General features: G+C 46.1%; 1 protein-coding gene across 1 annotated transcript in view; it reads right to left on the bottom strand.

The window, feature by feature from the left end:
• The window catches only part of HTT (huntingtin), a 378,122-nt gene that overhangs the window by 258,900 nt on the left and 104,276 nt on the right, over positions 1–14,946 (bottom strand). Inside the window, exons 14-16 of the mRNA XM_038744544.1 lie at positions 10,025–10,179; positions 9,812–9,923; positions 102–248 (exon numbers count right to left, since the gene is read on the bottom strand). Of these exons, the coding sequence (XP_038600472.1) occupies positions 102–248; positions 9,812–9,923; positions 10,025–10,179 (414 nt within the window). The remainder of the gene's footprint in view (positions 1–101; positions 249–9,811; positions 9,924–10,024; positions 10,180–14,946) is intronic.

Here is a 14,946-nt window from a genome sequence, read left to right as displayed (position 1 = left end):
TAAGCGCTCAATAAAGACGATTGATTGATTCAGGGTTGGGACAACAGTCCCCACGGGAAAGGGGAAAAGGACGGAGCTGAGCGGTGTCCCCGGCGACTCACCAGGCGGTTGGGCGGCCCCCGAGCTGTCCGGCGGCGTTCTGTACAGCGTGCTGAAGAAAGATTCGGGGTGAAGGGCCACGGCGGCGCCGACGCAGCTCACGGCCAGAGCTTTCACGCTGACTCGGACTTCTCTGTCTGGCACTAACGCTGCAAAGACACAAACGCCGGGCTCACGTCCCGCTTCGCGTTTTCATTGGGGGGAAAGAGCCGACATTTCGTTGGGGGGAAAGAGCCTCGCCCCCTCCTCCCTCCCCTCCCTTCTGTCCTTCTCCATCCCAGCGCGCACCCTCCGCTCCTCCGCCGCTAATCTCCTCACCGTACCTCGCTCTCGCCTGTCCCACCATCGACCCCCGGCCCACGTCATCCCGCGGGCCCGGAATGCCCCCAATCCCTCTGCCCCTCCGCCAAGCTCGCTCTCTTCCTCCCTTCAAGGTCCTGCTGAGAGCTCACCTCCTCCAGGAGGCCTTCCCAGACTGAGCCCCTTCTTTCCTCTCCCCCTCGCCCCCCTCTCCATCCCCCCGTCTTACCTCCTTCCCTTCAGCACCTGTATATATGTATATATGGTTGTACAGATTTATTACTCTATTTATTTATTTATTTATTTTACTTGTACATTTCTATCCTACTTATTTTATTTTGTTGGTATGTTTGGTTCTGTTCTCTGTCTCCCCCTTTTAGACTGTGAGCCCACTGTTGGGTAGGGACTGTCTCTATGTGATGCCAATTTGTACTTCCCAAGCGCTTAGTACAGTGCTCTGCACATAGTAAGCGCTCAATAAATACGATTGATTGATTGATTGATTGATTGACATTTCCCCCTTCCCCTCCGCCACGAGGAACTCTCGGTTCACCCTCACCGTTAGGCCTCGTTCTCGCCCGTCCCGCCGTCGGCCCCCGGCCTCCCCCCGGCCCGGAATGCCCTCCCTCTGCCCATCCGCCAAACTAACTCTCTTAGCAGCGTGGCTCAGTGGAAAGAGCCTGGGCTTTGGAGTCAGAGGTCATGGGTTCGAATCCCGACTCCGCCACCTGGCTGCTGTGTGATCTTGGGCAAGTCACTTAACTTCTCTGGGCCTGAGTTACCTCATCCGTAAAATGGGGATTAAGACTGTGAGCCCCCTGTGGGACAACCGGATCACGCTTTATCCTCCCCAGCGCTTAGAACAGTGCTTTGCACATAGTAAGCACTTAACAAATGCCAATTATTATTATTATTATTGTTATTATTATTATTATTCCTCCCTTCAAAGCCCTACTGAGAGCTCACCTCCTCCGGGAGGCCTTCCCACACTGAGCCCCCTCCTTCCTCTCCCCCTCCCCATCCCACCTCTGCCCTACCTCCTTCCCCTCCCCACAGCACCCATATATACATTCACACAGATTTATTACTCTATTTATTTAATTTACTTGTACACATCTATTCTATTTATTTTATTTTGTTAATATGCTTTTTTTTGTTGTCTGTCTCCCCCTTCTAGACTGTGAGCCCACTGTTGGGTAGGGACCGTCTCTATATGTTGCCAACGTGGACTTCCCAAGCGCTTAGTACAGTGCTCTGCACACAGTAAGTGCTCAATAAATACGATTGAATGAATGAATATGTTTGTAATAATAATAATAATAATAGCATTTATTAAGCACTTACTATGTGCAAAGCACTGTTCTAAGAACCAGGGAGGTAACAAGGTGATCAGGTTGTCCCAAGGGGGCTCTCACAGTCTTAATCCGCATTTTACAGATGAGGTAACTGAGGCCCAGAGAAGTGAAGTGACTTGCCCAAAGTCACACAGCTGACAAGTAGCAGAGCTGGGATTTGAACCCATGACCTCTGACTCCAAAGTCCGTGCCCTTTCCATTGAGCCACGCTGCTTCTCTGTTTGTACAGATTTATTACTCCATTTTACTTGTACATATTTACTATTCTATTCATTTTCTTAATGCTGTGCATCTAGCTTTACTTCTATTTATTCTGATGACTTGACACCCGTCCACATGTTTTGTTTTGTTGTCTGTCTCTCCCTTCTCGACTGTGAGCCCGTTGTTAGGCAGGGACCGTCTCTATATGTTACTGACTTGTACTTCCCAAGCGCTTAGTACAGTGCTCTGCACACAGTAAGCGCTCAATAAATACAACTGAATGAACTGAATGAATGAATGAATGAACCAAATGCCATGCCGAGGCAGGTTTCCTCATCCCAACCATGAGTTTGTTGGGAGCAGGGAATTGTGTCTGTTTGTTGTTCTACTGTACTCGCCCAAGCGCTGAATAGTACACAGTAGAGCTCAATAAATAATGATGATGGTATTTTGTGTGACCTTGGGCAAGTCACTTAACTTCTCGGAGCCTCCGTTACCTCATCTGTAAAATGGGGATGAAGCCTGTGGGCCCCATGCGGGACAACCTGATCACCTTGTATCCCCCCAGCGCTTAGAACAGTGCTTTGCACATAGTAAGCGCTTAACAAATGCCATCATCATCATCATTTATTAAACGCTTACTATGTGCCAGGTACTTTATTAAGCACTGGGCATAGTACTAAGTGCTGGACACTGATGACTGAATGACTAATAATAATAATGATGATGGCATTTATTAAGCGCTTCCTATGTGAGAAGCACTGTTCTAAGCGCTAGGAAGGTTACAAGGTTATCGGGGGGCTCACAGCCTTAACCCCCATTTTACAGATGAGGTAACTGAGGCACAGAGGCACACAGAACTGGCGGAGCCGGGATTTGAACCCACGACCTCTGACTCCAAAGCCCGGGCTCTTTCCACTGAGCCACGCTGCTTCTCTAATAATACTTATGGCATTTGAAGCAGCGTGGCTCAGTGGAAAGAGCCCGGGCTTTGGAGTCAGAGGTCGTGGGTTCAAATCCCGGCTCCGCCACTTGTCAGCAGTGTGACTTTGGGCAAGTCACTACACTTCTCTGTGCCTCAGTTCCCTCGTCTGTAAAATGGGGATTAAGACTGTGAGCCCCCCGTGGGACAACCTGATCACCCTATAACCTCTCCAGGGCTTAGAACAGTGCTCTGCACATAGTAAGCGCTTAATGCATGCCTTCATTATTATTATTTGTTAAGCACTTACTATGTGCCAGGCACTGTACTAAGCATTGTGGTAGATACAAGCAAATCGAGTTGGACACTGTCCCTGTCCCATGTGGGGCTCACAGTCTCAATCCCCATTTTACAGATGAGGGAACTGAGGCCCAGAGAAGTGAAGCAACTTGCCCAAAATCACACAGCAGCCAAGTGGCGGGGCCGGGATTAGAACCCACAACCCCTGACTCCCAAGCCCGGGCTCTTTCCACTGAGCCATGCTCCTTATTAAACGCTTATTATGTGCCAGGCAATTTATTGATAACAATAATAACAATAATGGCATTTATTAAGCACTTACTGTGTGCAAAGCACTGTTCTAAGCGCTGGGAAGGTTACAAGGCGATCAGGTTGTCTCACGGGGGGCTCACAGTCATAATCCCCATTTTACAGATGAGGGAACTGAGGCCCAGAGAAGTGAAGTGACTTGCCCAAAGTCACACAGCTGACAACTGGTGGAGCCGGGATTTGAACCCATGACCCAGTCTGACTCCAAAGCCCGGGCTCTTTCCACTGAGCCATGTAAGCGCTGGGCACTGTACTAAGTGCTGGACACTGATGACTGAATGACTAATAATAATTATGGCATTTGTTAAGCACTTACTATGTGCCAAGCACTGTACTACGTGCTGCGGTAGATACAAGCAAATGCATTCATTCATTCATTCAATCGTATTTATTGAGCGCTTACTGTGTGCAGAGCACTGGACTAAGCGCTTGGGAAGTACAATTCGGCAACAGATAGAGACGGTCCCTACCCAACAGTGGGCTCACAGTCTAGAAGGGGGAGACAGACAACAAAAACAAATCATGAAGACGGGTGTCAAAATAGAACAAACAGAATTAAAAGCTAGATGCACATCATTACCAAAATAAATAGAATAGTAAATATGTACAAATAAATCAGAGTAACAAATCTGTACAAATATATATGCAAATGCTGTGGGGAGGGGAAGGAGGTTCATCTTCAAGAACCAGAAGAGCATTCATTCATTCAATCGTATTGTCAGCTGTGTGACTTTGGGCAGGTCACTTCACTTCTCTGGGCCTCAGTTCCCTCATCTGTAAGATGGGATGAAGACCATGAGCCCCATGTGGGACAACCTGATCACCTTGTAACCTCCCCAGCGCTTAGAACAGTGCTTTGCACATAGTAAGTGCTTAATAAATGCCATTATTATTATTATTGTTATCAATAAATTGCCTGGCACATTCCGAGAATGGGTAGGGACCGTCTCTATACGTTGCCAACTTGGACTTCCCAAGCGTTTAGTACAGTGCTCTGCACACAGTAAGCGCTTAATAAATACGATTGAATGAATGAAGAAAATAGAGGTTACCCCCCCCACCCCCACCCCGCCAGGGGCATCTAGACTGTGAGCCCACTGTTGGGTAGGGACCATCTCTCTATGTTGCCAACTTGGTCTTCCCAAGCGCTTAGTACAGTGCTCTGCACACAGTAAGCACTCAATAAATACAACTGATTGATTGATTAATTCCGGAGAGGAACTCATTCATTCATCCATTCAATCGTACTTCTTGAGTGCGTACTGTGTGCGGAGCACCCTGCTCTGCACACAGTAAGCGCTCAATAAATACTATTGATTGATTGTACAGTATAACAGACCTGATCTGAAGTTCCCCCGCCCACCACGAGCCCACAGTCTAGAGGGAAAGACAGAGGCTGGGATTAATTTTAGACTGTTGGGTAGGGACTGTCTCTATATGTTGCCAACTTGGACTTCCCAAGCGCTTAGTACAGTGCTCTGCACACAGTAAGCGCTCAATAAATACGACTGATTGATTGATTGATTCCAGAGAGGAACTCACTCATTCATCCATTCAGTCGTACTTTTGAGTGCGTACTGTGTGTGGAGCGCCGCGCTCTGCACACAGTAAGCGCTCAATAAATACAATTGATTGATTGATTGATTGTTCGGTATAACAGACCTGTTCTAAAGATCCCCCGCCCACCACGAGCCTGCAGTCTAGAGGGAAAGACAGAGGCTGGGATTACTTGTGCATATCTATTCTATTTATTTTATTTTGTTCATATGTTTGGTTTTGTTGTCCGTCTCCCCCTTCTAGACTGTGAGCCCGCTGTTGGGTAGGGACTGTCTCTATATGTTGCCAACTTGGACTTCCCAAGCGCTTAGTACAGTGCTCTGCACACAGTAAGCGCTCAATAAATACGATTGATTGATTCCGGAGACGAACTCATTCATTCATCCATTCAATCGTACTTCTTGAGTGCGTACTGTGTGCAGAGCACCACGCTCTGCACACAGTAAGCGCTCAATAAATACGACTGATTGACTGATTAATTGTATGGTATAACGGACCTGGTCTGAAGTTCCCCCGCCCACCACGAGCCTGCAGTCTAGAGGGAAAGACAGTGGCTGGGATTACTTGTACATATCTATGCTATTTATTTTATTTTGTTAATATGTTTGGTTTTGTTCTCTGTCTCCCCCTTCTAGACTGTGAGCCCGCTGTTGGGCAGGGACCGTCTCTAGATGTTGCCAACTTGGACTTCCCAAGCACTTAGTACAGTGCTCTGCACACAGTAACCGCTCAATAAATACAACTGATTGATTGATTGATTGATTCCGGAGAGGAATTCCATTCATTCATTCATTCATTCAATCGTACTTCTTGAGGGCGTATGTGTGCAGAGCGCGGTGCCTCTGCACAGTAAGCGCTCAATAAATACGATTGATTGACTGATTAATTGTACGGTATAACGGACCTGGTCTGAAGCTCCCCCGCCCACCGCGAGCCCGCAGTCTAGAGGGAAAAGACAGAGGCTGGGATTAATTTTAGACTGTTGAGTAGGGACGGTCTCTATATGTTGCCAACTTGGACTTCCCAAGCGCTTAGTACAGTGCTCTGCACACAGTAAGTGCTCAATAAATACGACTGATTGATTAGTTCCTGAGAGGAACTCATTCATTCATTCATTCATTCACTCAATCGTACTTCTTGAGTGCGTATGTGTGCAGAGCGCGGTGCCTCTGCACAGTAAGCGCTCAATAAATACGACTGATTGACTGATTAATTGTACGGTATAACGGACCTGGTCTGAAGCTCCCCCACCCACCACGAGCCCGCAGTCTAGAGGGAAAGACAGAGGCTGGGATTAATTTTAGACTGTTTGGTAGGGACTGTCTCTATATGTTGCCAACTTGGACTTCCCAAGCGCTTAGTACAGTGCTCTGCACACAGTAAGCACTCAATTAGTACAATTGATTGGTTGATTGATTCCGGAGAGGAACTCATTCATTCATTCATTCATTCATTCAATCGTACTTCTTGAGTGCGTAAGTGTGCAGAGCGCGGTGTCTCTGCACAGTAAGCGCTCAATAAATACGATTGATTGACTGATTGACTGATTAATTGTACGGTATAACGGACCTGGTCTGAAGCTCCCCCGCCCACCGCGAGCCCGCAGTCTAGAGGGAAAAGACAGAGGCTGGGATTAATTTTAGACTGTTGAGTAGGGACGGTCTCTATATGTTGCCAACTTGGACTTCCCAAGCGCTTAGTACAGTGCTCTGCACACAGTAAGTGCTCAATAAATACGACTGATTGATTAGTTCCTGAGAGGAACTCATTCATTCATTCATTCATTCACTCAATCGTACTTCTTGAGTGCGTATGTGTGCAGAGCGCGGTGCCTCTGCACAGTAAGCGCTCAATAAATACGACTGATTGACTGATTAATTGTACGGTATAACGGACCTGGTCTGAAGCTCCCCCACCCACCACGAGCCCGCAGTCTAGAGGGAAAGACAGAGGCTGGGATTAATTTTAGACTGTTTGGTAGGGACTGTCTCTATATGTTGCCAACTTGGACTTCCCAAGCGCTTAGTACAGTGCTCTGCACACAGTAAGCACTCAATTAGTACAATTGATTGGTTGATTGATTCCGGAGAGGAACTCATTCATTCATTCATTCATTCATTCAATCGTACTTCTTGAGTGCGTAAGTGTGCAGAGCGCGGTGTCTCTGCACAGTAAGCGCTCAATAAATACGATTGATTGACTGATTGACTGATTAATTGTACGGTATAACGGACCTGGTCTGAAGCTCCCCCGCCCACCGCGAGCCCGCAGTCTAGAGGGAAAAGACAGAGGCTGGGATTAATTTTAGACTGTTGAGTAGGGACGGTCTCTATATGTTGCCAACTTGGACTTCCCAAGCGCTTAGTACAGTGCTCTGCACACAGTAAGTGCTCAATAAATACGACTGATTGATTAGTTCCTGAGAGGAACTCATTCATTCATTCATTCATTCACTCAATCGTACTTCTTGAGTGCGTATGTGTGCAGAGCGCGGTGCCTCTGCACAGTAAGCGCTCAATAAATACGACTGATTGACTGATTAATTGTACGGTATAACGGACCTGGTCTGAAGCTCCCCCACCCACCACGAGCCCGCAGTCTAGAGGGAAAGACAGAGGCTGGGATTAATTTTAGACTGTTTGGTAGGGACTGTCTCTATATGTTGCCAACTTGGACTTCCCAAGCGCTTAGTACAGTGCTCTGCACACAGTAAGCACTCAATTAGTACAATTGATTGGTTGATTGATTCCGGAGAGGAACTCATTCATTCATTCATTCATTCATTCAATCGTACTTCTTGAGTGCGTAAGTGTGCAGAGCGCGGTGTCTCTGCACAGTAAGCGCTCAATAAATACGATTGATTGACTGATTGACTGATTAATTGTACGGTATAACGGACCTGGTCTGAAGCTCCCCCGCCCACCGCGAGCCCGCAGTCTAGAGGGAAAAGACAGAGGCTGGGATTAATTTTAGACTGTTGAGTAGGGACGGTCTCTATATGTTGCCAACTTGGACTTCCCAAGCGCTTAGTACAGTGCTCTGCACACAGTAAGTGCTCAATAAATACGACTGATTGATTAGTTCCTGAGAGGAACTCATTCATTCATTCATTCATTCACTCAATCGTACTTCTTGAGTGCGTATGTGTGCAGAGCGCGGTGCCTCTGCACAGTAAGCGCTCAATAAATACGACTGATTGACTGATTAATTGTACGGTATAACGGACCTGGTCTGAAGCTCCCCCACCCACCACGAGCCCGCAGTCTAGAGGGAAAGACAGAGGCTGGGATTAATTTTAGACTGTTTGGTAGGGACTGTCTCTATATGTTGCCAACTTGGACTTCCCAAGCGCTTAGTACAGTGATCTGCACACAGTAAGCGCTCAATTAGTACAATTGATTGGTTGATTGATTCCGGAGAGGAACTCATTCATTCATTCATTCATTCATTCATTCATTCAATCGTACTTCTTGAGTGCGTAAGTGTGCAGAGCGCGGTGTCTCTGCACAGTAAGCGCTCAATAAATACGATTGATTGACTGATTGACTGACTAATTGTACGGTATAACGGACCTGGTCTGAAGCTCCCCCGCCCACCGCGAGCCCGCAGTCTAGAGGGAAATACAGAGGCTGGGATTAATTTTAGATTGTTGAGTAGGGATGGTCTCTATATGTTGCCAACTTGGACTTCCCAAGCGCTTAGTACAGTGCTATGCACACAGTAAGCGCTCAATAAATATGATTGATTGATTGATTGATTGATTAATTCTGGAGAGGAACTCATTCATTCATTCATTCATTCAATCGTACTTCTTGAGTGCGTATGTGTGCAGAGCGTGGTGCCTCTGCACAGTAAGCGCTCAATAAATACGACTGATTGACTGATTAATTGTATGGTATAACGGACCTGGTCTGAAGCTCTGCACATAGTAAGCGCTCAATAAATACGATTGATGATGATGAAGCTCCCCCGCCCACCATGAGCCCGCAGTCTAGAGGGAAAGACAGAGGCTGGGATTAATTTTAGATTGTTGGGTAGGGACCGTCTCTATACGTTGCCAACTTGGACTTCCCAAGTGCTTAGTACAGTGCTCTGCACACAGTAAGCACTCGCTTAATATGGTTGATTGATTAATTAATTGATTGATTGATTAGAGAAGCAGCGTGGCTCAGTGGAAAGAGCCCGGGCTTTGGAGTCCGAGGTCATGGGTTCAAATCCCGACTCCGCCACATGTCTGCTGTGTGATCTTGGGCAAGTCACTTCACTTCTCTGGGCCTCAGTGACCTCACCTGTAAAACGGGGATTGAGAACTGTGAGCCCCACGTGGGACAACCTGATCACCTTGTAACGTCCGCAGCGCTTAGAACAGTGCTTTGCACACAGTAAGCGCTTAAGAAATGCCATCATTATTATTATTACTATGTGCCACGCACTGTTCTAAGCGCTGCAGTGTGGCTCAGTGGAAAGAGGCCGGGCTTTGGAGTCAGAGGTCACGGGTTCAAACCCCGCCTCCGCCACTTGTCAGCTGTGTGACACTGGGCAAGTCGCTTCACTTCTCTGGGCCTCAGTTCCCTCATCTGTAAAATGGGGATGAAGAGTATGAGCCCCCGCCATGGGGCCACCTGATCACTTTGTAACCTCCCCAGTGCTTAGAACAGTGCTCTGCACATAGTAAGCGCTTAACAAATGCCTATTATTATTATTATTATTATTATTATTATTATTATTAATTGCAGAGAGGATCGTCTGCGCCCCGGCCGCCACTTACCGCCTTTTTCCCCGGTGAGTAAAAACGAGGCAGAGAGGAGCCGGACGCAGTGATCCAGAGGGGCCGAGTTCCCGTCGGCGCAGCGTCCGATATCTCCCCGAATCCGGGACGGCTAGGGCGGGGAGAAAATCCGCATGGCTTAGCGGTCTTCGGCGGCGAGGAGCATCCGCGGGCCCGAGCCGGGCGCGGCGGGGGGGGGGGGGGGAGACTGACCTTGGTTTCGGGGTCCCCGGGGTCCGGCGCCTCGTCTCTGGGGAGCAGCCGGTCCACGCTGCCGTCGGAGGGCCGGCGCCCGTGGCCCCCGCGCCCCGGCGGGTCGGGCTGCGGGACGCCGGCCGCCGTCGACGCGGGCCTTGGACTCCGGGTCGCTGACGGGGGGTGGGGGGGGAAAAGATCCATAAAGCCGGTTTGCACGGAGGAGAAAGCACTTTGTCCTTTCCAATCAATCAATCAATCGTATGTATTGAGCGCTTACTGTGTGCAGAGCACCGTACTAAGCGCTTGGGAAGTCCAAGTTGGCAACATAGAGAAAGGGTCGCTGACGGGGGCCGGGGGGAAAGATCCATAAAGCCGGTTTGCACGGAGGAGAAAGCACTTTGTCCTTTCCAATCAATCAACCAATCAATCGTATTTATTGAGCGCTTACTGTGTGCAGAGCACCGTACTAAGCGCTTGGGAAGTCCAAGTTGGCAACGTAGAGAGAGGGTCGCTGACGGGGGCCGGGGGGAAAGATCCATAAAGCCGGTTTGCACGGAGGAGAAAGCACTTTGTCCTTTCCAATCAATCAATCAATCAGTCAATCGTATGTATTGAGCGCTTACTGTGTGCCGAGCACCGTACTAAGCGCTTGGGAAGTCCAAGTTGGCAACGTAGAGAGAGGGTCGCTGACGGGGGCCGGGGGGAAAGATCCTTAATGATGATCCCAAGTTTATTCAATAAACAGCATTAACAGGCGGAACAGCTGACTTTCTCCAAATATAACTGTTCAAATAAACTAAATAAGAATAGAAGAAAAGCACTTGGTATAATAGTAAAAGAACAAGGCTACACAGGGCTGTAGATTTAAACTATTTTCATGTATTTTGAAACTGAACTTGCAAAATACTGATTAAAACTAGATATCAGGTCATATTTGAGAAGCAGCATGGCTCAGTGGAAAGAGCGTGGGCTTTGGAGTCAGAGGTCGTGGGTTCAAATCCCGGCTCTGCCAACTGTCAGCTGTGTGACTTTGGGCAAGTCACTTAAATTCTCTGGGCCTCAGTTCCCTCATCTGTAAAATGGGGATTAAGACTGTGAGCCCCCCGTGGGACAACCGGATCCCTTTGTAACCTCCCCAGTGCTTAGAACAGTGCTTTGCACATAGTAAGCACTTAATAAATGCCATCATCATTAAGATCATTATCATTAGAGCGCTTAGGACAGAGCTCTGCAACGCAGTAAGTGCTTATTTTAGTTTATTTTGTTAGTATGTTTGGTTTTGTTCTCTGTCTCCCCCTTTTAGACTGTGAGCCCACTGTTGGGTAGGGACCATCTCTAGATGTTGACAATTTGTACTTCCCAAGCGCTTAGTACAGTGCTCTGCATATAGTAAGCGCTCAATAAATACGATTGATGATGGTGATGATAATAAGTACGACCGAATGGACGAACGACTGTGCGGGAGCTCAAGGCCCTACTGAGAGCTCACCTCCTCCAGGAGGCCTTCCCAGACTGAGCCCCCTCCTCCCCCTCTCCATCCCCCCCGCCTTACCTCCTTCCCTTCCCCACAGCACCTGTATATACGTTTGTACGGATTTATTACTCTATTTATTTATTTAATTTACTTGTACATATCTATTCTATTTATTTTATTTTGTTCATATGTTTGGTTTTGTGTTTGTACGGATTTATTACTCTATTGATTTAATTTACTTGTACATATCTTTCTATTTATTTTATTTTGTTCATATGTTTGGTTTTGTGTTTGTACGGATTTATTACTCGATTTAATTTACTTGTACATATCTATTCTATTTATTTTATTTTGTTCATATGTTTGGTTTTGTGTTTGTACGGATTTATTACTCGATTTATTTTACTTGTACATATCTATTCTATCTATTTTATTTTGTTAATATGTTTGGTTTTGTGTTTGTACGGATTTATTACTCAATTTATTGATTTAATTTACTTGTACATATCTATTCTATTTATTTTATTTTGTTAATATGTTTTGTTTTGTTCTCTGTCTCCCCCTTCTAGACTGTGATCCCGCAATTGGGTAGGGACCGTCTCTAGATGTTGCCAACCTGGACTTCCCAAGCGCTTAGTACAGTGCTCTGCACACAGTAAGAGCTCAATAAATACGATTGAATGAATGAATATGTTGCCAACTTGGACTTCCCAAGCGCTTAGTACAGCGCTCTGCACACAGTAAGCACTCAATAAATATGATTGAATGAATGAATACGTTGCCAACTTGTACTTCCCACGTGCTTAGTCCGGTGCTCTGCACACAGTAAGCGCTCAATAAATACAATTGAATGAATGAATATGTTGCCAACTTGTAATAATAATAATAATAATGATAGCATTTATTAAGCACTTACTATGTGCAAAGCACTGTCCTAAGTGTTGGGGAGGTTACTAGGTGATCAGGTTGTCCCTCATGGGACACTCAGCCTGAATCCCCATTTTACAGATGAGGTAACTTCCCAAGCACTTAGTACTGTGCTCTGCACACAGTAAGCACTCAATAAATATGATTGAATGAATACGTTGCCAATTTGTACTTCCCAAGCGCTTAGTACAGCGCTCTGCACACAGTAAGCGCTCCATAAATACGACTGAATGAATAAATATGTTGCCAACTTGTATTTCCCACGCGTTCAGTCCAGTGCTCGGCACACAGTAAGTGCTCAATAAATACGATTGAATGAATGAATATGTTGCCAACTTGTAATAATAATAATAATAATAATAATAGCATTTATTAAGCGCTTACTATGTGGAAAGCGCTGTTCTAAGGGCTGGGGAGGTTACTAGGTGATCAGGTTGTCCCACGGGGGCTCACAGCCTTAATCCCCATTTTACAGATGAGGGAACTTCCCAAGTGCTTAGTCCGGTGCTCTGCACACAGTAAGCGCTCAATAAATACGACTGAATGAATATGTTGCCAACTTGTATTTCCCACGCGCTTAGTCCGGTGCTCTGCACACAGTAAGCGCTCCATAAATACGATTGATTGAATGAATGAATACGTTGCCAACTTGTACTCCCCACGCGCTTAGTTCGGTGCTCTGCACACAGTAAGCGCTCAGTAAGTACGATTACATCCCCTCACCATCTGACCCATTTTACCTCCTTCCCTTCCCCACAGCACCTGTATATATGAATATATGTTTGTACATATTTATTACTCTATTTATTTTACTTGTACATATCGATTCTATTTATTTTATTTTGTTAGTATGTTTGGTTTTGTTCTCTGTCTCCCCCTCTTAGACTGTGAGCCCACTGTTGGGTAGGGACCGTCTCTATATGTTGCCAATTCGTACTTCCCAAGCGCTTAGTACAGTGCTCTGCACACAGTAAGCGCTCAATGAATACGATTGAATGAATGCATATGTTGCCAACTTGTACTTGTACGGATTTATTACTCTATTGATTTACTTGTACATATCTATTCTATTTATTTTGTTAATATGTTTGGTTTTGTGCTTGTATGGATGTATTACTCTATTTATTGATTTATTTTACTTGTACATATCTCTTCTATTTATTTTATTTTGTTAATATGTTTTGTTTTGTTCTCTGTCTCCCCCTTCTAGACTCCGACCCCGCTGTTGGGTAGGGACCGTCTCTAGATGTTGCCAACTTGGACTTCCCAAGCGCTTAGTACAGTGCTCTGCACACAGTAAGCGCTCAATAAATACGATTGAATGAATGAATATGTTGCCAACTTGGACTTCCCAAGCGCTTAGTCCAGTGCTCTGCACACAGTAAGCGCTCCATAAATACGATTGAATGAATGAATATGTTGCCAACTTGGACTTCCCAAGCGCTTAGTCCAGTGCTCTGCACACAGTAAGCGCTCCATAAATACGACTGAATGAATGAATACGTTGCCAACTCGTACTCCCCACGCGCTTAGTCCGGTGCTCTGCACACAGTAAGTGCTCAATACAATTGAATGAATGAATATGTTCCCAACTTGTACTTCCCAAGTGCTTAGTTCAGTGATCTGCACACAGTAAGTGCTCAATAAATATGATTGAATGAATGAATATGTTGCCAACTTGTCCTTCCCAAGTGCTTAGTCCAGTGCTCTGCACAAAGTAAGCGCTCAATTAAATACGATTGAATGAATGAATATGTTGCCAACTTGTCCTTCCCAAGCACTTAGTCCGGTGCTCTGCACACAGTAAGCACTCAATAAATACAATCAAATGAATGAATATGTTGCCAAACTGTACTTCCCAAGCGCTTAGTCCGGTGCTCTGCGCACAGTAAGCGCTCAATAAATACGACTGAATTAGTGAATATGTTGCCAACTTGTCCTTCCCAAGTGCTTAGTCCGGTGCTCTGCAAACAGTAAGCGCTCAATAAATACGACTGAATGAATGAATATGTTGCCACCTTCTATTTCCCACGCGCTTAGTCCAGGGCTCTGCACACAGTAAGTGCTCAATAAATATGACTGAATGAATGAATATGTTGCCAACTTGTACTTCCCAAGCGCTTAGTGCGGTGCTCTGCACACAGTAAGTGCTCAATTAATACGATTGAATGAATGAATATGTTGCCAACCTGTACTTCCCAAGCGCTTAGTCCGGTGCTCTGCGCACAGTAAGCGCTCAATAAATACGATTGAATGAATGAATATGTTGCCAACTTGTCCTTCCCAAGTGCTTAGTCCGGTGCTCTGCGCACAGTAAGCGCTCAATAAATACGACTGAATGAATGAATATGTTGCCAACTTGTCCTTCCCAAGTGCTTAGTCTGGTGCTCTGCACACAGTAAGCGCTCAATAAATACAATTGAATGAATGAATACGTTGCCAACTTGTACTCCCCAAGCGCTTAGTCCGGTGCTCTGCACACAGTAAGCGCTCAATAAACACGATTGAATGAATGAATATGTTGCCAACTTGTACT

The sequence above is a fragment of the Tachyglossus aculeatus genome, chromosome 4 (assembly GCF_015852505.1).
Source record: "Tachyglossus aculeatus isolate mTacAcu1 chromosome 4, mTacAcu1.pri, whole genome shotgun sequence".
Lineage (NCBI taxonomy): Eukaryota > Metazoa > Chordata > Mammalia > Monotremata > Tachyglossidae > Tachyglossus > Tachyglossus aculeatus.
This window is presented reverse-complemented; position numbering and strand designations above follow the sequence as displayed.